This window comes from Monodon monoceros, unplaced genomic scaffold (assembly GCF_005190385.1).
Source record: "Monodon monoceros isolate NGI ecotype Baffin Bay Population unplaced genomic scaffold, NGI_Narwhal_1 Super_Scaffold_2, whole genome shotgun sequence".
Classification (NCBI taxonomy): Eukaryota; Metazoa; Chordata; class Mammalia; order Artiodactyla; family Monodontidae; genus Monodon; species Monodon monoceros.
In genome coordinates this window covers 64847979-64872399 of record NW_021703776.1, presented here as the reverse complement: position 1 = coordinate 64872399, position 24421 = coordinate 64847979, and the positions used below count along the sequence as shown (strand labels likewise).

At 39.0% G+C, this 24421-nt stretch overlaps 1 protein-coding gene across 3 annotated transcripts in view; it reads left to right on the top strand.

The window, feature by feature from the left end:
- LOC114902000 (engulfment and cell motility protein 1) overlaps nt 1-24421 on the top strand; it is a 313303-nt gene that overhangs the window by 172989 nt on the left and 115893 nt on the right. For all 3 annotated transcript variants that reach the window (XM_029234323.1, XM_029234321.1, XM_029234322.1), the window contains exons 7-9: nt 5716-5751; nt 15305-15404; nt 23288-23439. In XM_029234323.1, coding sequence (XP_029090156.1) covers nt 5716-5751; nt 15305-15404; nt 23288-23439 — 288 coding nt within the window. The remainder of the gene's footprint in view (nt 1-5715; nt 5752-15304; nt 15405-23287; nt 23440-24421) is intronic.

The window sequence follows — 24421 nt, the reverse complement described above, 5'->3', positions numbered from 1 at the left end:
AGGGATTCTAGCTTTCCTAAGAAAAATAGCAGTGAGGTATTTGAGGAGCTTTCACTGATCTGGGGAATTTATAAGTACTTTTTATTTGCTTGGTTGGTCATTTCTCCAAAATTGGCTGTATTAGGAACAGGTCAAAGAGTCCCGTAGTTGTTTCAGAGATATGTAAAGCCCTTAAGTAATTGTCTTAAAAACAAACCACATTTGCTGTATGAACTATCAATCCCCTCCCCATTCTGTCATATAGATGACACAGATGAGGATGTTTGGGTGTATGTATAGCTATGTGTGTTTGTGTTTATAACAATTGTCATTGTTAGCACATGAACAGTTTCATATTAAACTGCGATTATTCAGATCGTTTCCTGCTGGCTGGAATCAGAGCTGTGACTGTTTCTCAGGAGATGTGAAAATTGAGTTATGACCTGAATTAAGCACCCTGAAATGATGTCTTGGCTTTGATGTTGCCTGGCACCCACACTTGAGAATGGATTTGTAGGTTTTATTCATTTAGCAAAGTATATATTATTTAAGTGCTGAATATTCCCGACACTAGGTTAGGCACATGGGTGTATGTGTGTGCGTAGAAAATACAAGCATGCATATGACAGTTTGCGACTACGTGTGACATTTTTTGAAATTTTGTCTTCACACAAAAGATGAATTTCTTTTTTGAAAGTAACTTTGTTAACCTCCACGGACATGGATTGTTGGCTCTAACTCATGCTGTCGCTTCTGAGAATTCAGTGTCTCTTATAATCCTTGGTTGTTCTGGAAGGTCCAGGCCAGGCCAAATTCATCAGCGACTCTTTGCCAGCCGCCAAGCACAGGTCACACCATGTGTGTCTTGCACTTCACCTCGGACAGAGGCCATGGGGAGGAGCAAGTAGCTCCCCAGACAGAGTCGGAAAGAACCTGCTCTGTGTGGTCTGTGGGCCCCAGCTGAGAAGCCTGCTGTGTCTTCCCAGCTCCCTCTGTCTGCTTTCCTGGAGCTGCAGTTAGCAGAGCTCAGGGAGTTCCAACTGCAGCAGCCCTTCTGGGGCCCGGCCAGAAATTTGCATCACAAACGCTAAAGGGGCCAACCGTCTAGGGCTTTGTCGGGGGTTGTGTGGCAGAAAATCCCTTATGCTGGAACTCCGCCTCGCCATCCCTTTTTGCTTTGTTTCTGTGTCTTTGTCTATCACTCCAGTAATGGAAATGAGAAGGGGTCACACAGCCTGTTTAAAGAAGAGATTATCTTCTGCTAGGGAAAAGATGGCATAGCTTGGGCTGAGGTGAGGGGCTTCTGATCACTGTGAAACATCAGTCTTTCGAGAATCATTTGTTCTCCAGATATGTTTCTTTTAAAGTGGGTATATATTGAGAGAGAGAGAAACTCAGTTAGGAAAACAGACATCACAACAAAAAGTTCGTCTTCTGCTTACGTTTACTCTGAAGCCAAAGTGAGGAAGTGGAGAAGTAAGAAACACTGTTTAGGCAATGAATTTCTTTCTGCACTCTGGTCAGGGAGAACCTTCTAAGGCCAGGGTCTGCTACAGGGGGTAGAACACATATATAAACCTAAGGATGCTCAGGCCCTAAGCAAGAAAGTTATTTTGGAAAATTGCAGTGACTGCTTTATATATTACACACACACACCCCACAAGCATTAATTTTGTAGCAGTTCTGTTAAAAGATTAACTGAGGCATATTAAAAATTTTTAGAGTGTACTTGAGCAAAAATCAGTTAGAATTGGTCAGTGCCAAACTGGAAGTGATTAGGAACACTCTACCCACCGGGGCTGGTGGGGGAGAGGGGAGACTCTTGTAGAGAAGAAGTGGAAGCAAAGCAGGGGAGTTGTTGGATTGGCTGTAGTTTAAAGTCTAGTTGGCTGTTTGTGATTGCTTGTCCTTAGGTTTCCATTTCCTAATCTGGAGGCATTCACAGGTTTAGGGTTTTAGATTGCTTTTACAGGCCTCCAGAGCATTAGAGCGCCTTCGGTCTAAAGGCCTCCTTGTTCAATTAATTTAACAGTTCCAGACTTAATGGAGAAGTTGCAAGATCAAGTTTTACCAGTTGTCCTGTTTGTGTCCTTTACAAAGACCTAACTGCAGAGAGCCCCTTGCACCCAGTTGTCCTGTCTTCTCCTAATTGTTGCAGGAAGGGGGACTCCTTCCAGGGCCCAAGAGTGGGCTCTTGTCTAACACTCAGAAATGAATTGTCCTAGGAGACACATGTACTGACAAAGCAAAAGACTTTATTGGAAAGGGGAGTCCGGGCAGAGAGCAGCAGGGTCAGGGAAGCTGGGAGAGCTGTTCCTCCACGTGGCTCACAATCTCAGGTTTTATGGCAATGGGGTTAGTTTCTAAGTGGTCTCTGGCCAGTCATCTTGCTTGTGCTCATATTTGGACTGACTCGGGGTCCTTCCTGGTGGCACGTGCATCTCTCAGCCAAGATGGATTCCAGTGAGAAAGATTCTGGGAGGTTGATAGGACGTATGGACTGGCATCTCCTCCCTCCTTTCCGCCCCTCCCGAATTCTCCCGGTTAGTTTTTGGTGGCAGCACCTTGTTTCTTATCAGGACCTCTTGTTGCCAGACAACTCATCCAAGTGGTTATCATCGTGCCTGGCCAAGACGGGTGGTTTCAGTCAACGGTTCCCTAACATAATCTCTTGCAATCTGGAGCTATTCCTTAGTCTTTCCTTTTCTCTCATGGCTTTGACATTTTTTGAGATTAGAGGTGAGCCATTTTTAGAATATTCCCCAGTTGGGGTTTATTAAAAGGTAATTAATTAAAAGGTAATTATCAGGGAAAGATAAAAGCATGGCTTTCATAGAGATTATAAAATTGAATATGTGTTAAAAGAATGTATTTTACTCATCTGATACGAGGGAACCAGGCAGATGTTTTCACTGGTTCAAAGGAAGAGTCAAAAGGGCACAAATTTATATGAAACAGAGCAATGTCGAAATGAATTGTAAATGGAGACAAAACTGGTTTTTCACCTGCAGGGAGGAAGTTAATTAAATCACCACTAGGCAGGGCAAAATGTACATATGCATCAGTTACCTACAGCTTAAAGACAGCAGGGCTGGAATCAGGGCTGGATAACCCAGAAGAGTAAGCCGTAGACGCTGCATAGTTTCCTACTGAAACACGAAGTCCTTTTTCTACAGGTTTCTCCAGTGTTTTCTTCTTTTAGAAAACATATGTCTTTGGCTAGAATATCACAGATGCTTGTGTTTATTTCATTGCATCCTCTTAATGGCACATGATGTCTCTGTCTTATTACTGATGTTCACTTTGACCACTTGTTAAGGTAGCGCCTTCCTGGTATCTCCCTGTAATGCAATTTCCCCCCTTTGTAAATAATTAAGAAATAATTTTGGAGTAGTTACACCATGGGAAATGGAAAGTGGTACAAATCAGGTTTGTATATTTTCTCCCAGAGATTTGGTTCTTCAACAATACTAACACACCACTCTTTAAAGCAATGTAGGCCATTTGTTCCCTGTTTTATTCATTGGGCTATAATTTATCACTATTATTATTTATTTTGATGTCCAGTTTGTCCCAGATATGGCTTTGGAAACTTCATCAAGCTGTATTCTGTATCCTGCCTTGTCTCCCATTATTCTTTGAGCATTTCTGTACTTTTTGGCTCAGTGAAATGTTCCAGGCTTATCTAGATCTTTCCAGCCCTGGACCGAGTCATTTCTCCAAGGAACCCCAGTTCCTTTTAGTGGAGGGTAGTGTTTGGCTCTTGCAAAAGGGCCCAAACTCTGCTCAGGCCTCCTTCCCCATGGCCACCTACTTCTTCCACTCTGCCCAATGGCTATTTGAAGGAGAAGGAAAGGAAGCTAACATATATGTGGATGAAAAATGTCCGCCTGCCATATCAGTAAACAAAGGACATGTGGCCATCACGTCATCAGCCACCGCAGCTGCCTCCCACCACCCTGAGGGGGTTCAGGATGGAGAAAAGCAGGATACTGGCCCTAAATCGCTAAGGTGCATGTTAAAGGAATGATTTCAGTGAGCCCAGACTGTTGCATCTTCTCATATATGGAAAAGCACTAAATCCATTAACTTAAGATGTGTGGTTTTTCTTTAGTTAACCATAATCTTTTGATGTTCTGACTCCCTGGTTTATTGCAAAACTCCTATGTGTCCCGGCTCCTCCCTTTCCTCTTTGGAGCCATCCCTCAGCACTATCTGAGAGGCTGCCTCTGGAACTGAGTCCTCAGAAAGTCCACCGAATAAAATATAATTCTCAACTTTTAGGTAGTGCATTTTTTCTATATATATCAAATATATATATATATATTTTTTTAAATAAAGGCAGGTTAAGGAGGGGGAAGGGCGCAGGAAGAGGAAGATCACCTTATATACATTTTTAACTCCCCAGTTTTTGTTTTTTTTTTCTTTTTTTTTGTGGTACGCGGGCCTCTCACCGCCGTGGCCTCCCCCATTGTGGAGCACAAGCTCCGGACGCGCAGGCTCAGCGGCCATGGCTCACGGGCCCAGCCGTTCCGCGGCATGTGGGATTTTCCCGGACCGGGGCACGAACCGGCGTCCGCTGCATCGGCAGGCGGACTCTCAACCACTGCGCCACCAGGGAAGCCCTAACTCGCCAAGGGAAGCCCTAACTCACCAGTTTTATCAAATACTAGATCTGATCTTTTCGTGGTCAGTTAGGTTTCTGAAGTGGTTACATTTTATGAGGTCGAAAATGTGAAACTTCTTCCGAATTGAGTACCTACTCTGCATGTGCCTGCCATTACAGTAGTTGAGTTACAGAGCGAGCCTTTGCCTTCAGGTAGCTAGAAGGACAGTGAGATGTCCTAAGTCATGCAGCTGATGTATTCTCAGCACTGTGGACATGGGCGCCACCCTCAGTCTGGTCAAGGAAGGGAAATCAGAAGTCAGGGAGGCTGCACAGAGGAGCCTTGAATCAGATGAATTTGGGGCAGGACTTAGCTAGTCCGACAGGGAGGGGAAGGGTATTCCCCCAGCAGAGGGAAGAACACACTTAATGCCAGAGAAATGTGGCAGACTTGAGGAATGGGAAGTGGTTTGATAAGGTTAGAAACACTTGTTTCCTAATCTTTTTGACCTAATCTTTAGTTTTTAAAGAAGCATAATTGGCCTTTTTTACAGACATGTTTTGTTGATTGCGCACTTTTTTTGCAGACTACTATCCCAGGGTTCCATCTGTGGTCCTGGAATTATTGCAATGTCTCACAGTGTCTTCCTTCAGAAGAAACTTTTTTTTTTTCTCTCTCTTAAGAAAAGAGAAAGTAGAATTAGTGGGCATTTTACCAAAGAAAGATAATCAACTATTTCTCCCTTGTTGAGCATGTACTTAAGAACAACTGGACTAGTGTTTTTTGGCTCTGCTTTTTCATTGAAAATATGCCCCTCTTATTTCTAGGGATTTCCCCCTGTTGAATATATACCCATTCTGAGCCAAATGGAGTGTTCTTGTTGCCTTTACTCATAAGTAAATGCAATAGGTTGGTTACAGTGGTTTAATCCCCATCTTTTGATTGTTTTGTATCATTAAAAAAACACCAATTTATTGCTTGGAGAAATGTTTTGAAATGAATTAAGTTCTCTTAATGACTGTTAAATCTGCCCTATATCTCATCCTGGGCTTTCTTCGTGATCTGTAATTTGTGTAAAACTCATTGCTTTCACACATGCTCCTTACGTGACTGTTTTTGAATTTTGCAGACGATACCAGAAATTGCAGAAGATCATGAAGCCTTGGTAAGAATTTCTGATGGGTTGATTCAGATGATATAACACTTCCTTCTTCTCTGCATAATTAAACCCTGTCCTCTGACTGATTGTGTAACTATGTGTCTAGATGTTTAGAGCAAGTGATTTATTTTTGCTTGCTTTTTGATGTTCTTTTTTTAAAATTAATTAATTAATTTTTTTTAATTGATTTTTTTTTTGGCTGTGTTGGGTCTTCGTTTCTGTGCGAGGGCTTTCTCTAGTTGTGGCAAGCGGGGGCCACTCTTCATCGCGGTGTGCAGACCTCTCACTATCGCAGCCTCTCTTGTTGCGGAGCACAGGCTCCAGACGCGCAGGCTCAGTAGTTGTGGCTCACAGGCCTAGTTGCTCCGCGGCATGTGGGATCTTCCCAGACCAGTGCTCGAACCTGTGTCCCCTGCATTGGCAGGCAGATTCTCAACCACTGCGCCACCAGGGAAGCCCCTTTTTGATGTTCTTATGAACAGGTTTTTTAAAAATTTATTTCCCTTTTCTCTTTACTTTGTGGTAGAAAGAGTATTTTATGTTTGTAACCATAAAATGATCACATCAGGATTGCTACCCTTCTCCTGGAGCAAGGCTAGGCATAATTTTATGTATTACTTAAAAAAAAACTTTCATTTTTTTTGGCCTATGTGATGTTCAAAGTCAAAAGTCTTTGATTTTCTTCAGTGGTTTGGCAAGAAAAAGATCCGCATTAAAAAAAATATTTAGGGCTGAAGTATGGAATGAAAATTATTTACTTTCAGTGTGAGAATGTGTTCAACCACCTATATATTTGTGAATTGCCTGATAATTATGTCTGGAAATCTCAAAACTTCTTTCTTAGAGTATTCCCTCCTCAGTGCCTTTATTATCCACTAAACAAGGTGAGTCCAAAGAGGATCTAACAAACTCTGTATAATAGGTTGAACAAAGTCCCATTTTGCTAAGTTGTTAAGTGTACAGTTTCAGTTTGAGAAGGAAGACTGAACAGTATCTGAAAATGTGCACCTTATTTTTTAAGCCTTCAGAGAAAATTCTGATCAGTGTATGATAGTGGTCTCAAATCATTCATCTTCCCCTACCCCTCCCACTAGAAGAAGTATTAATTGCAGGAACTCTTCAGTTATTAAATTCTAATAAAGTAGAAATATTGAGTTTTTAGGGTAAAGCTTCTTAAACCTAACTTTGATATATATTTTTAATATAGTAGAAGCACTTAATGGTAATAGCAGTAGAAGCCATCTTTTATGGGAATTTACTCTGTCCTGGGCATTGTCTCAATGTTTACACTCGTTATTTCTAATTCACACTTTTATCCACCATACAAGATGAGTAAAATTAGAATTGTTTCCTTTATGAAGAAGTTAAAATGAGGTGGTGTTGGGATTCGAACTGATTTTTTCTCTAACAACCTCATACAATTTGCTAATGCAGAAGAATTTTGGGCTCTGAAGCCAAAATAATTTCTTAAAATTTATCTGCCAGTAGTTTTAATCTTTTGGTATATAGAGGTGTTGGAAGTGTGACTAAGCGTGAATCATGATTTCCATTTATCAATCGCAGACAAAATCAATGCTCAGGGCCCTGGTAATTGCAAAGTAGCTTAATCAGACTAAGTACCATAGATAATAATTATAAACTCTAGACAAAATATCGCAAACAGAAACATCTAAAAACAAGTGTCTGAAGAAACTGTATAGCAACTGAAAACAGACAGAAAGAAGTAAGTCAATCTTTGAGAGAACAGATAAGCCCTAGATGAGATTTGTGTATTTGCAGCTTTTTGCCTGAGGAGTCCTGCTTATCCAGGTAGCATGGGGTGACAAGAACCCTCAGTCTTAGTAAGTTACTAAGAGGATATAGTTTGGGGCTGGCAGAGCAGCTAGATTATTAAGGGGAATCCATGAAAGGAAGGAGGCTCAGAGGGTATGAGACGACCCCATATCTATATATAAACTCTGCCAACTCTATCACTGATCACTGAAGTGTGAATATACGTGTGTATGGGAACCCCAAAGGGACCTGGTAAAATTAGCAACTGGAAATGGAAAGAATTGGGAAGAGATTTAAACTGTCACTCACTGAGGAGTTTGGAGTCTGATTCTAGCCAAGTTAACTTCCTACTAGAACAAAAACCAATTCTTCAGAAGAACAAAGCTGAACTATGGCCTTGGCAATGTTTCATTCCCAATGTTCAGAATACAGTAAAAAATTACTAGGTATATAAGGAATAGGAAAAGATGACCTATACTTAAGAAAAGAAATAAAGCAAGTAGTAGAAGCCTGCCTTGAGATGACCCAGATGTTGGAAATAGCAGATGAAAATTTTAAAGCAATGTTTATAAATATATTAAAAGACTAAAGAAAAGCATTAGCATATTAAATTCGCAGATGGGGAGTCTCAGCAGAGAAATGGAAATAAGAAATAACCAATTGGAAATTATGAAACTGAAAAGTATAATATTTAAAATGAAAAATTCACTGTAGGAGTTGAAGATGGCAGAAGAGACAGTAACCTTGAAGATATATCAGTATAGGTTACCCAATCTTAAGACTAGATATAGTGAATAATTGACCTGTGAGATAGTAGCAGTTGATTTTAAATACATTTAATTGGGGTCCCAGAGAGAGAGGAAACAGATAATGGGGCAGAAAAATGTTTGAGGAAATAATGATAGAAAATTTCTGAAATTTGTTGAAAAACATAAATTTTTAGATCTAAGAAGCTTGTTGAACCCAAGTGGGATAGATAGAAAACTATGCCTAGAAACATCATAGTCAAACTTCTGAAATTGAAGGATAAAAAGGATACCTTGAAGGCAGCCAGAGAAAAACAACTTATTACATTAAGAAAATAAAAATAAGAATGAGAGCTGACTTCTCATTAGAAATATGGAGGCCAGAAGGCAACTTCTTAAAAGTGCTGAAAGAAAGAAAAGAAAACTTGTCAACCCAGAATTCTTTTCTAATAACACTATCTTGGAAATGAAGGTGAAATAAGAGTACTTTCAAATAAAGGAAAACTAAGATGGTTCATTGTTAGCAGATACACACTACAGGAAATTTGAAGGAAGTTCTTCAATTAAGAGGCGTCAGATCAAATTTGAAAAAGCAGGACCCAGCTATATGCTGTTTACAAGAGATATACTATAAATACAAAAGAACATGTAGTTTGAAAGTGGAAAAACATATACCATGTAACTGGAAATAATAATAAAACAGTTGTTTTATTAATATCAGGCACAATAAGACTTCAAGGCAACATATTATCAAATATTAAAAGAGATAATTCACAATAAAAAATGGTTGGCTCATTAGGAAGACATAAAGTGTTAAATGTGTCTGTACCTAATATATAAGGCCTCAAAGTACATGAAGCAAAATCTGACAACTAAAGAGAAGTATAGACAAATCTGTAATCATGGTTGGAGATTTTAACACTCTTTTCTAATTTCTTTTTTAATTTCTAATCTTCCTTCAAGAAAGAATTTGCTAATCAACCCGGAGGAGTACAGTTAGCTGATAGCTTCCTGCTATAGCACGTTCAAGATCCATAACAGCTTTCAAACTATACACGCTCTTTCTAGGCAGCCCCTAGTCAGTGAGCCTGATGAGCATGGTGCACATACCAGGGCCTCGCCATTTCTGCCCATTGTGGGACCCCTCTAACAGTCCGTATTTATACTGAGCTTCCTCTTGGGTTGGCTGGGACTGTCGGATCTACATCTGCTCCTCTTTCCTTTCACAGGCATCAGATCTACCTCACGGTCTGAAGGGTATTCTTACCCAGTCTTGCTCTGTGCCTCTTTATCTTTCACAAGCACCACCTATCTTCCAATAAACCTCTTGCTCTCCTTACTCCATCTCAGCATTAACTGAGGACTAAACTGACACAAAACTGACCTATGAGGAAATAGAAAATCTGAATACCCACATCTGTTAAAGAAGTTGAATTCATTTTCAAAAGCCTTTACACGATGAAAATAGGTTACAATGGTGAATTTAATTATACATATGCAGAAGAAATACCAAATCTACACATATGGTTTCAGAAAATAGAGGTAGAGGGGAAAAGTCCTCAGTCATTTTATGAGGCCTATGAGGCCAGTATCACTCTGATACCAAAACCTGACAAAGCCAATGCAGGAAATAAAAATTAATCAACAGAGGTGCAACACTCCCCAGAAACATATGAACAAATACAATCAAGCAATGTATAAAAAGTATTTGTGGGCCTTCCCTGGTGGCGCAGTGGTTGAGAGTCCGCCTGCCGATGCAGGGGACACGGGTTTGTGCCCCGGTCCGGGAGGATCCCACGTGCTGCGGATCTGCTGGGCCCGTGAGCCATGGCCGCTGAGCCTGCGCGTCCGGAGCCTGTGCTCCGCAACGGGAGAGGCCACAACAGTGAGAGGCCCCGCGTACTGCAAAAAAAAAAAAAAAAAAAAAGGATTTGTGGCCTGTAAAGATGTAAAGATTTATCTCAAAAATAGTTTAACATCTGAAAAATCAGTCACTGTGATTTAGTATTTAGCAAAATAAAGGAGAAAACTTAAAGAGAAAAAGCATCTTTACAGATACAGAAAGTAGATAATAGATACAGAAGAAGCATTTCTTAGCATCCAACAGTCATTCATAAAAATTCTCAGTAATCGAGGAATAGAGGGAACTTGCTCAACCTGATAAAGACTATCTGCAAAAAAAAAAAAAGCGTTACACTTAATGTTGGAAGACTGAATCCCCACCCCTCCCAATAAAGACTGGGAGTAAGGCAAATATGTAGCACTTCTGTTCAACCTTGTACTATAGTTTTTAGCCATAGCAATAAGTCAAGAGAGAGATAAAAGACATAATGATCAGAGAGGAAGAAGTAAAACCAACTCTATTCGTAGAGGACATGATTGACTATGTAGAAAATCCTAGGGAATCTATAAAGAAACTGCTAGATCTCATAGCTGAATTTAGCAAAGTTTCAGGATATAACATGAGTATATAAAAGGGACATATTTTTATACCTTAATAGCAAACAACTGGAAAATGAAATTTTATAATTTCCATTTACAAAGTGTCAAAAATCATAAAATTCTTAGGAATAAATTTAACAAGAGACATCAGTATCTGTTCACTGAAAAAAAAATATATTGCTGAAAGAAATTAAAGAAGACCTAAATAAGTGGAGAATATACCATTTCATGGATTGGAAGACACAGTATATACCTAAGATAGCAATTCTCTCCAAATTAGGTTCAGTGAAATACAATCTTTTAAAAAGTAATTACGAGCCAATCCTAAAAACTTAAAGGAAATGTACTGGACCTAGAAGAGCCAAAACAGTCTTGAAAAACTCATAAAAATCAGTAAAGTTGGAAGATTTCATTAACTGACTTCAAGGCTTCCTGTAAAGTTAGTTATTAACACAATATGATATTGGTGTAAGAGGATAGACAGATCCATGGAATAAAATAGAGTCCAAAATTGATCCACAGTTAAATTTTCAACAAAGGAGCCAAGAGAATATATGCTGACGTAAGTAATGCTATGATTCTAAAGGGTAAGGGAATGTCTGAAGGGCAACAGAAATCCATACATTTCAGTGTATATAAGTTTTACCAGAAACAAAATAAAATACTAGGGAAAACTCAAAGGGCAGGGTAGAACTATATTCATTAATTCTGGCAATTAGGAATATATTCAGTATGATTTATTAATATCTTTGAAACTGGTCTTTATTTTCATCTTTTCTCTGCTTCTCTTTTGGGCATGACACCCAGTGGAGACATTTGGAAGCACTACTCTTTTATAAAATTAGCAGCATAAAATTTAAATGCTTTGAGATTGGCTGAATTTTGTTGGAAAGAAGAGGGTCTCTACTGAATTGATGAGAAATATTTATTTGAATCATTCCAGCACACATGGTGTGTTGGCTGTGACATGGCTCTCAACCAGCATGTAAAGTTTGCAGTTGGCTTAATTTGTGTCAGTCAGTGCTGCAAAATCTTTAGCTTGGTACTTTCTAAAAAAAAAATAAACCAAACAAATAAAAATGCTCCCCGCATGTGACATGTGGTTGCTTTATATTTGTAGTCCTTTTAGCCTTGATCTTCTGCACCCAGCACTGATTTCAGAGACAGGACCCTGGCTCCTGCCTTCCCTCTTGGAGCCTGAGTCACTCCTCTAGCAGTGAAATAAGCATCTGTGTCAGGGTTCAAGAAGAGCTTTTATAGGTGCCTCATTTGAAATGAGATGATTGAGTCCGTTGATTTGGAAGGTAATAAAATTTTAGCATGGCTCTCCTTTTCTTGCAACTAAGGATTTGAAGTTGAATTTTGAAAAAATTCTCCCCATGTAAACCTAGTATGCCATCCAGCAACCAGTCATAATGAATTATATATGTCATATATATACTATATGTATAATATAGTATATATGCATATTATATATTTTATAACATATAACATATAACATATAAACATAGTATATCTAATAACATTTATATCTATATATTTATAAGATACATATATATGATTATATATGATAGATGTCTAATAACATTATATCCATATAGTTATATATTTAAATATATTAAATGTTATTAGATAATATTTATATAAATATAAATTATATAACATTTATATAAAACATTAGATGGACCAGGGGGGGCTCTCCTTCTCCTGGGCACCTTGGTGTGATGTGAAGAAGCTTCTCTCATTTGTCAGTCGTTCACATTAATGGGTTATCACAAAGCACAGAAAGCCTAGCTGCACTCTCAGAAATGATGCTCCAACTCCTTAACAACCTTGGGGAGTTAAATCCTGGTCCCCAAAGCAGCTTGGAGGTTTGGAAACCAAACAATACTCTTTCCCTTTTTCTCCATCTTTTTCCCAGGTCCTTGCAGCCTGTCTGAGGAGCCTGTAGGCAGAGCTCTGGAACACTTGAGGGACCATCCCCAGATGTTACTAAGGCCATTTGGATTATGAGTCCATTGAGCAAGGAGCGGAGTCATTTTGCCTTCAGATAATTAGACAGCATAAATACAGTTTATCTTTTGCTTTTAAAGCAGTTAATGAAGACTAATATCATCTCTAGTCCCAGCTACAGCGAATATAAAGAAGAGTTTGATTTCAGCAGCATGTTACTCCTTTTTCACTGCCCGTTCCATTGCTTGTTCTTTTAGTGACAATACTGAGGCAGTATTTTTGCACTGTGTGGAGGTCACAAATGCCATCCTCCAATGTCTTATAGATTGGCATCTTATAGCAGTTGAGGTCTTTTAGCGTGCCAGGTGTAAACAGATGTCAGCCATTCGTTATCACTTGGTGGTTGTTTTTTCCTTTTTATAAATAAAAAAATTGCTAATATGGTTTATCACTAATAATATAATAAAATAATAAATTAGCTAATATTGTTTACTAATAATTCTATACATTATTATGTAATAATATTTTCACAGTAATTCTAATGCCTACATAATCTGTTAATAAATCTTACTAATTGCTTTTATTTCCTGGCTCTCTTATTTTCCTGAGGCAATTTCCTGCTTTTTTTTTTTTTTTTTTTTGCAAGTTAATGTTTGGATTTTCTTAGGACTCATTGTCTGTAGAAAGAGCCATTCTGGAATTTTTATATAACCTCTCTTGCTAGTATTTTTAATCCATTTTCCGCCTATCTTTCTACTTTTTTTTGTTTTCTTAAAATAAGCTTGAGTTTTCTGGTTTGGAATTTCCTTTTTGGGGCATGATTCTCTGATGCCACCCTGTATGATTGGGATTGCCCGCCTGTGACTCAGAAAAGCCTTAAAAAAATATTTGCTGCTTTTCTCTCTGGCTTGAAACGTTTGGCTTTTCTTGCAAGTTTTTTTTTTTTCTCTCTCCAAGGACAGAGAATTCTTGACACAATGAAGACAGACATTTGAAAATCATGAGCTTTATGTACCTTTTTAAAATACCACTTTGCATAATGATAATAACTAACATTCGCATACTGCCTTCCATGTGCTATACAATGCTTAGAGGGCTCTAAGTATGGTAGCTCCTTTCATTTCCCCAGCAATCCTCTGAGTTAGGTATCACCACCACCACCAGCATCACTGTCGTCCTCATTTTTATAAAATGAGGAAACCGAGGCATACAATGTGTCCTTGTCCACTGAGAGCTGGAGGGTAGCCTCTGCTGTCTGACTCCAGAAACCAACCACTTAGCCATTTCTATCAGGCGCACCTCATCCCCTTTGATCTCCGGCAGCTTGGGATCACGGTCCTTTCCTGAGAGCCACTTCCTCTTTGGTAGGTCTCTTTTCAGCATCACAGCTTCGGAGATGATGCAGAATTTTCCAGGTGTGTTATTGAGGCTGGGCTGAGAACACTAGGAAGAAGGGAAATTGTGAAGCTGTTTTAAAAGAAATATGAGCTTGTTTCCTATTCTATTAATTGAAAATGGATGGGAAGATTCAATGTAGACACTTTATGAGACTTTGTAGTGTAGCAATTGTGATATATAAGAGTCTACAGATTAAAAATCTGAACAACTAATTTTATTTTTAAAAAATCAAGCATATGAATCAGTGTGGTTGTATATAGTGTGGACATCCTGATGGGCGTAATTCAATGTACTTGAAGAGAAAGTACTTCTCTTGAGAGTTTTGAGTTACTATTTATTATGGTGATAATTTACAGTAGAGGTGAGTTTCTGTAAAAGATTCTCAGTGTTGGTTTGAAAGCCCTAGAAATCAGGGTATTGTCTGATAAGGGTCACGGGTGGAGCTTGTTTAGAAGGCCGTTCTTTTACTTGAGCTTGCCTGATCTCTGCTTAGACTTCTAACCCACTCATGAGACCCTTCCTACAGCCTTTTGAATCACAGCAAGTCTATGGTCAGCAAACAGTCATTATCTATAATATTCCAGAAAGGTATTATATAAAGCCTATTAACTAAAGATAAAATGCTGGCCAGTATAATATAGAAATGAATATGTTTACTTACATATATATTTGTATCTATGTGTGTGTGTGTAAATGCACTCACCCAAATACACACACAAATATAGACCACAAGAATCCTTTGCAAAATGCTAATACTGTTAATAGAATTATTTATAATCTTCCCTGTTGGATACCCAGAGATAATAAAGAAGCATATTGCCCTCTTCCTAATTTTTGTTTGCTGGGAAGCTTTTTTAAGCTATCATTTACTGAATTCTTGTATGTTACACACTTTATTAAGTGCTCTACAAGCAGCCCTGTGATGAAATAGATTTCACTATCCAGTTTTTCAGCAGAGAAGACAGAGGCTCAGGGAGATTAGGGACCTGCCCAGTAAAACACAGCTCACCTGAATGAGAGTGTGAGCCCAGGTGTGTCCCACGGAGGCCCTGGCTCCCCTCTGTGAAGCCACCTGCCTCCTACCTATTGACTCATGTTTGCAAGGACATTGCCTGTGGCCCAGCTGCTTATCCCAGCGATCTCTTACAGTTCTGCTTGTATTCAGCTTTCTAAAGCTTTCTCACTTCTGTCTTCCCTTGTATTTAGCTCTTGGGCCCATCACCCTTATACGATCTTGTGTTTTCCAGCTTTGGAGACATGCTGTCCTTCACTCTGACGGCCTTTGTGGAGCTGATGGACCACGGAATAGTGTCCTGGGATACGTTTTCGGTGGCATTCATTAAGAAGGTAATTCAGATTGTGCTTCCCAAGGTCAAATCACTTCCTTCTTTTACAGATATTTTTCTCTGATTTGAGCATATTTTAGAATGGTTTGTTTTAGTTCTTTGTGTTAAAGTGTGAGTGTGGTTTTTGATAGTATTATGTATGTGGGGGTCAGGGCACCTATTCTGTATGAAAAATGATGTTTTCTCCCCACTGGGATCATAAGGGATTGTATAATACATGAGAACCCATAGTCAGGAAAATCAAGGTGACATGTTAAAATCAGAGAAGCGTCTGCTGAGCCGCTCTTCTGGACTCTGCTGTTCTCAAGATCTAAGTAGAGTTCCTGCTGTCCTTCCCAATCCTTCTCCCCTTAACCAGGTGTTCAGGAAAAGGGAAAGAGGCAAAATATACTGATTATTATATGACTGGGTCTGAAGTAGGAATGTAAGAGAAGAAGGTGTGCTTGGATCCATGCCTCTTAGGCCGAGTAAGCCTGCTTACTGGTAATCTTGGTGCAATAAATGTCTCTGAGATCAACTAATTCGCTTGGTTCCTACTTTCCTTAGGAGGGAACTAACGAAGGTACAGGCAAAGGTGGACCTGGTTTGGGGAGAGAGGGCAGAAGAGGCCCCTACCATTCCCAGCAGTTGAATAGTAATAAAGACGTGTCTGCAAATTTACAATTCTCTTTCCAGTGTTCTAACAAAAAGTGAATAGCCCTGACTTTATAACTATTAAATGTAGTATTAAATCAAGAATCATTATTTATTAATTTTTTAACTTATTTTTCCTCTCTTTGTATTTGTGAAATGGCTAATAAATGTATTGGCATCTTTCTTCCTGCTGTTTTTGGAAATGAAGAGTTGTTTGGAATTCATACATTTATCTTATCTAGATTCCTGGGAAGGGTTGTCTAAAATAAAGAATTTCAGAGAGTCTGTGCAAAAGCTGGAAAATCAAAGCAAAATCCAGTATGAGTCACTTGAGTTTTTAAAGACTTTTATTTTGAAATCATGGTAGAGTTATAGAAAATTTGCAAAAAAATAGTACAGAATGTTCCATATAAGCTTCAACCAGTTTCCCTAAACATTTTGCATAATAATAGTATCATTATCAAAACTAGGAAATTAACAGTGGTGTAATACTGTTACCATTATTTGATTTCAGCAGTTTTTCTACCAATTTCCTTTCTCTGGTTAAGGACCAGATCCAGGATCCAAGACTGCATTTAGTTGGTGTGTCTCCCAATGTGACATTTCCTCAATTTTTCCCTGTCTTTCATGACTTTGACAATTTTGAAGAATACTGGTCAGTTATTTTGTAGAATGTCCCTCAGTCTGGGTTTTTTGATATTTCCCTCATGGTTAAATTAAGGTTATGCATTTTCGGCAAGAATATTAGAGAAGTAATGTTGTGCCCTTTTCAGAGCATCACACTGGGGTATGAGATGTTAATATGCTTATTAATGGTGATGTTGACCTTGATTATGTGGATAAGGTGGTATCTTGTGGGTCTCCCCACTGTGAAGTTATCTCTTTTCTTTTTGAAGTTAGTCAGTACCTGGAGGGAGATACTGCCTTGAATTGAAGAGCATAGAAGAGCTCCTAGTCTGTTCATTGAGGGTGTTGGGAGCAGAAGCCCCACAGATTGAACGCCTTCATGATGCCTATTTTTTCCAGAGGAGGGCCGATTGGGAACCCAGGGCCTTCTTGACGCACCTCTGAATCCCGTTTTCCTACGAGGGAAACAAGTAATGGGAACCACCTAGAAAACATACAAAGAAGGATGAAGCCTCTTTTTGCCTATATTTGTCAGTGGTATGAATTGCTCAAAAAAGGAGAAATGACTGTAGAAGAGAAAGCCAAGGAAATCCTGATGTGTTAGGAAGTACTTTCCTTTGGTGGTGACAGGAAATGCAAGCATTAGATTATGAATGCAGAGAAAAAATTGCTGTATTTTTTCTTTCCAAGATAAAAGTTCTAGAGAAATGGAATATTATTCAGCCGTAAAAAGAATGAAATATTGCCATTTGTAGCAACATGGATGGACCTAGAGATTATCATACTAAGTGAAGTAAATCAGACAAAGACAAATATTATATGATATCACTTATATGTGGGATCTAAAAAATAGTGCAAATGAACTTATTTACAAAACAGACTAACAGACATGGAAAACAAACTTATGGTTACCAAAGGGTAAAGGGGAGAGGGATAAATTAGGAGTATGGAATTAACAGATACACACTACTATATATAAAATAGATAAACAACAAGGACCTACTGTAGAGCACAGGGAACTATATTCAATATCTTGTAATAACCTATAATGGAAAAGAAGCTGAAAAAGAATATATATATGTGTGTGTATATATATATATATATATATACACACACACACGTATATATGTACACACACATATATAAAACTGAATCACTTTGCTGTACTGACACTAACAGAATATTGTAAATCAACTGGACTTCAATTGAAAATAAAAGTTCTAGGGGAAGTAAGTTCAAATCTGAAAATACTGGGTTTTGCAGATTTTTCATACTTAACAGAATTTTTCAATTCATTCTGAATTTATGGCAAGCCTTTCTTTCCTACATCCAAATTGCTTTGCTTTTCTGATATTAGAGCCTCTTTTGCTATAAAAACAGTGCTGTTCTGAACGTGAATTCCTTGAAGTTATGTTATGCTTTCACCCACATTATCTCTTTTGATCCCCACAGCAATCCTTTGTGGAACAGAGCAGTTAGTCTTGCTACTCCTGGTCAGGAGATGAGGACACAGTGGCTTGGGGAGATTGAGTGAGGTTATAGAGAGCGGGGTGTCATTGGTCCCCCGGGTCAGGGCTCCCTCCCCCATCATCATGCACCTGTGTTTTAAGCGATGGAAAGAACAGCTCCTGAAGAATAGTCTTGTTGAAGCAGCGTTACCTGTTGTTCAGCCCTCCCTGACCTCACTGGTGCAGAGTTAACTGATTTCTTCTGCTCTCCATTCTCCTTGGATCTTGTGTATGCCACTATCCCAGCACTTACCACATTTCTGAGGACTTCTTGTCTTTTGACTGGCTCTCCCAAGAGACCATGAGTCCTTGGAGGGTGGAACCGTGGCTTTCTTCCTGTCTCTATCCTTAGAACCCGGCATAGAGTAAGACCTTAATACGTTTCTGTGAAATGAATGAGTGAAATTTGCTCTGGAAGCATTTTTTTAAACCCTAAAACTTGAAGAAAAAAAAAGAATACTGTGCCACTGTATTTAAATATATTTCAATTAAAACTTCAGTTATGAATATAAAGGAATTACAAAGCTGTCTTTCTTTAAATGATGTGAGATGTGGTTAAGAGAGAATGACAATAATCTAATTTCCTAACTGCCTATGAAAACAGTTTTCATTCACTGAAATTAAATAAAAATCATATTAGATCTAAGGAAGCAAAGACTAGCAGTCTTGGCAGTTTAAGTTAAAAATTAAATATTTTTCAAAAGGCAGCACGTTTAATATATGCTATCCTCATTCCTAGTCATTCTGTTTCCTTTGCATTGCTACTTAAATCTCAACTCCTTATGTGAATTAAAAAAAAATGGTCATCAGAAAATGACTTTATAATTGATAGTTTTTGTAAGGTTAACTTTTTTATTCATTAGCTGGATCAAATTCAGCACTTTGACAACCCAGGAATTGTATACAGGCAACTGTCTTTTAAATGGAGCTTTATCTAGACAAAAATCAACTAGGAAATGCGCTGACAAAAGATGCTTATCTCTGTGGTCCAGACTTGGCTTCCTATTAATGCCAAATTCATACGACTTTGGAGCAATATTTTTCCCCTGCCAGCCTTGGTCTCCTTCTCCACTATCTATTTTGTTATGTGTGAATCTAGATTCTAGTTTACAAACTTTTTCTGTAATAAATAATATCATTTCATAAACACTTTGACTTGGAATCCCTTGATGCCAATCTATAACATTGTTGCTTTTTAAAGACTTGGCTTCTTAGGGAGAGGGTCAGAAGGCATGGAGAGGAAAGAAATGGAAAAAAAAAAACAAAACCTAGAACTTTCTGTGCTACCAGTTGGTTTTCCCCTAGCCAAGTATAATATCAGTGATTTTTCTTGGAAGGAAAGTTTTATACAAATGCTCTTGAAACCTTAGCTCTGCAGGAGGGCCTGGTTCACCCTGCAGTATTTTCAGTGCCTGAATAAACATCCAGCCAGTTTCAGCTTAGAGACCCAATAATTTTTGCCTCTTAACAACTTGAGAGATTTATGGGCCTCTGCCCAGATAATTTAAAATATGGGAGTGGAGCTCCATGTTCTCCATGGATCTTTTCAGTTTTGATAACTTAGGATAATTTTAAGATCTCAATCTAAGTGATTCAAAGAAGTGTTTATGTAATTTTAATAATTTGTATCATTGATTCATGTGATGACCCTTAGCTTCTAAAATGTCACCCAAATAGTCCTATGTTCTATTTCGGTAGCACTTTTAAATGAGTGGAAGCACGTGGAGGTAATATATATAATTACTTTTAGTTCCTCCTACCTCTTTTTCCCTTTGATACAGACCTACTTTCAAGAAGCTGTCCTTCGATTGATTTAAGCCGGCTCACCTGTGTTGACCAAAAGTACAGAAATGGAGCTGGGAAAAATTTAAAGGCAAAGGAAGTCATTAGTGACTTTTGGGAAGACAAGGGAATTTAAAATTTAACCAATCTTTAACCTTCTATAGCTATACTACGATCTGTAGTTTTTAAACTAGACATAGAAAATAACATTTATACAGTCACAGATTCGTCCATGCACCAATAAGGAGCCTGTCTACAGTCATCATGTTTGCTCAATCGGCCCTGATGCCTTGGTTATCAGTACTCATTAGTTGACAATATTGGGTCATTTAGATGTCTAGTTAAAACTATTGACAAAATAAGGGAAAAGATAGAAGTTAGTTTCAAAAAACGACTAGTATCTCCTACAGAATTGTGCATAGGACTCTAATGAGTTGTGTGCCTGCTCTCTGCCAGCTTAGTGTGTTACACAAAATGTTGTACCCTGCTTCAGGCTTGCTGAAGAGATGGGATCTATGTGTCAAGGAAGAGCTGAAGTGATGGAAAAGATTAACTTTAAACAATACCTTGAGGAAGGTAATGGATTAGTTTCATGAGAGAGAAATATATAAAAATGGCAAATGGAAATGGAATATATATGTGGGCCACAATGTCTGAATGAAAGCAAAGGCCATAGCCTGTTTTACCATCATTGTATAAGCCTGTTGGGAGCAGGTGAGAGTTAATAATTTGCAGAGAACTTTAAAACCCATTATAAGAAAGTGTGCTTCATACCAGGAAAACATTGAGAGTTTTGATTGAGTATTTCAAGAAAGGAAATACTGTCACAGGACATTTATGGAAGTAAAGGGTAAATTTGTATTAGAGGGAAATCTTGAATATAGAGGAAACTGAAGGAGATGCTGTCTTAGTAACGCAGGAACGAGTTGGACCATGGGCCAGTGTTGTGTATATACAACTGAACATGTATCATAGGGGAGACATTGCAAATGTGTCCACGGAAATAGAAAGTAGGGAACTAAGACTATTAATCACTAATGATTATGGCAAACTTCGAGAAAGGTGATACTTGAGAAGGCAGGAATAAGAAGTCAATGAGATTGATTTTTAGCCCATTTCATTTTAGGCTTTGTTGGAATGTCTAAGTGGAGGTATACTTTTGGATGCCAAGAATAAGCACGTAACATACTTCATAGTAAATGACTTTTTTTTTTTTGTGGTATGCGGGCCTCTCACCGCTGTGGCCTCTCCCGCTGCGGAGCACAGGCTCCGGATGCGCAGGCCCATCGGCCATGGCCCACGGGCCCAGCCGCTCTGCGGCATGCGGGATCCTCCCGGACCGGGGCACAAACCCGCGTCCCCTGCATCCGCAGGCGGACTCTCAACCACTGCGCCACCAGGGAAGCCCGTAAATGACTTTTTAATCTGTCTGTGCTAGATTATAAAGTCCTTGAATTTAAAAATCATGTGTGTTTGCTCATCTCTTGATTTCCAGATCCTAGGTCAGTGCAAGCCTGTTTCATAGCATATGGTCAATACATATTACTTGAATGAATGCAAAGAAGGGATGAAGGCTAGAGGGTGGGAGAGGGAGGTTGACCATCAGCTTTCAGCTGGAGGATTCTCCATGGAGTCTTAAAGGTACATCCAAATTTACTAAATGGAGACAAGAAAAGGAGCATGGAAGGAGAATAGAATTAGTGCAGAGAAATAAGAGTTATTGTCAATGCACTTCTTTGTGAGTTCTTCAGTTTTCTACTAAGTGCCAAGAATTATACTGGGACAATGAAAAATGGTTGGGGTGGTGCTGGTGGGGAAGTCAAAGAATTTATATTCTATTTAGAAGAGATCTAAGTTAGGTGTTAAACCATGAGCACGGTATGAGGGTCATTGGATTTGGGGGAGAGAAAGTTGGCCTTAGAGAAGGAAAGGTGGCATGATAGATATCATAGGGGAGCTGACCCATCTATGAGGATTAAGGCAAGGGCTTGGCAGGGACAGTAAACACATTAGAGAAGTTTACTAGCTGTGAAAGGAGCTAAAGCAGTCTTTTGAGAATCTTAAAGTTCTCATACTCTTCCTGTAGTCTGTATTATAAAATAATAGCTTTTTGGAATATAAATCATAATGTTACTTTATTTCTTCATGTCATTTATTTTTCACCCCCCTGAGATCCAGGTGTATCTGGAGGCACAAAGGGTGTTGATATCTGTACCCCTCACCCCTACTTTCACTGGGGAGTCATTGGGCTAAAAACAGTTGAGCTGGTAACTGTCAGTTGTCATGGTCCTTTTGCATTTTATCTTGTACAGTGATGGAGAGAGGATGAGAAGGGGACAGTGAGACAGCAGAAAGGGAGAAATTAGTTTTAATGGGGGGGGAGAAGTAAGTGTCAATTTGTCATGGAACCAAATTATTTAGCTTTTAAGAAAGCAGTCATTATGATGATATAATAACAGCGTTTTAGTGTGAGTTGTCAACAGACAGTAAGAACTTTTAATGAGTCCTCTAAAATAAAACCTTCATGGTACCCATGTGTTTGGGTTACTGTGATCCATTATTCTAATGCTTATTTTACTTCCCTCTTACATTGTGATTTATTATGCTTGAGGCTTTAGTGATTAATTCCTTAGGGAATGTATTTTAGAGCTTAAACGACTATTTTAACTTTTAACGCTTCTAATTTAAATGTTTTCCTGTTTGCTAAATTTGAGAGAGATGAGAAGAATTTATTTTAACCATAAGAAATTGGAAGAATGGGGAAAAGAGTGTTTCATTGAGTGTTCCGTTGAATAAAAAGGAGAATAGCCAGTGAGTGAAAAGTTGCCAGTTGCATTGTGTTGACAAGTGTGATTTGTGTGAGTCCCTCAAGAATGTAACAGGAGCATAATAAGAACATAAAAGCCACAGATCGTGTGGGTGAAGGAGTAGCCTGGAAATGGAAGGGAATGGCTATTAGTATATGTTGAAATTACTGTCTCAAAGAAACACAAGAGTTCTTATGTGTTGAAATTGTCTGCCCCTGAAAGCTGAAACTCAGAAGAATCATTCCAGAAACACCAGACAGAATAATTCTTTGAAGCTGTTTCCTTTTTAAGATTGCTTATTACTGAGCTAGAGAAATAGGATATAAATAGTGGTCTGTAATAAGCTGGTGAACAATCATTGTTGACTCCATGCATTTCTGACTATTCTTCTGTAATAGTACTATCCCAAGTACTTTTCGTCCTCGGTGTCTGGTGTTTCTTAAATGAGCTCCCGATTTACTTGATTTGCTCCCTTCTCTACTTCTTTGCTCTGCTTACCATGAGTTGTGTCCCGCTTGGGTTTTCAGATAGCAAGTTTTGTCAACAAGTCAGCCATGGACATCTCCATCCTGCAGCGGTCCCTGGCCATTCTGGAGTCCATGGTGCTCAACGGCCATGACCTCTACCAGAAGGTGGCACAAGAGATCACTATTGGCCAACTCATTCCCCATCTTCAAGGGTAAGCAAGATTGACTCCACCACAGTGGGAAGGGAAAATGCTTCAGGTGGACAGCCACCATAACCCCCTGGGAAAGGTTTCATATTGGTTTGACTAATACACAGAAAAAGAATCTTGATTTGGTATATAATCAAACCATGTCCCATGCTTGTCCCCCATCACACTGACATAGCACAGTTACTTGCCCTTGGGTGCTCCCCTCGGCTGCTTTTGTCACTGGTCTGCCCCCAGTGCCTTGGTAGGCACTCACTTCTGATCAATGTTGGTAGATATCCGTAGAGTTTTACTTTTAATAAGACACAATAGGACAATTTGTTCTCTTAAGTTCTCAACAGAGTCTTTATCCTTAATCATATAAAATAGTGCTTTCTGTGATATAATGAGAATTTTCATACTTAATTAGGAATTTTTAAAGCCAGGCTTCTTTCTTAGGCTCCAGGTGATTACAATGACCTTTGATTGCTGTATTCTATAATATACGAATTTTTTAAGAGGCTTGAGCTATGAGACAGCTGCCCTAGCAGACTTCGGTCTTTGGGGATCTCTCCTTCTCTCTATGCTTAGGTAACTAGTAAGGTTGCCTCTGATGATACAAGCATGAGAAGGAATCCCTTGTACGATGCCACTTTATCAATTAAAGTATTTGGATTGCAGGTGGCAAGAAGCATCCTGAGCTAGGACAGGGAGTTTATTGAAAGGATCCTGGCGCACTTTATAGAACCGAGGAATGACTTAAGTAGCTAAGCCTTGGGAAGGACAGAAACTATGGCCTCCTTGGAGTCCTCACAACAGGCCTTTTCTCTAGCGTACTGGCTGGCAGTCATGTGACTTGGCTCCCAGTAACTGCTGCCCCTGGTCTCTCAGGTCACATTGGCAAATTTTCAAGAAGAAACCTGATTGGCCTGTTTGGGTTGGGGGTGTAGGATGGGGATGCGAGGGAGTATTCAGTAGTTCTCAATCTACCGAAAATGTTGACTGTGTT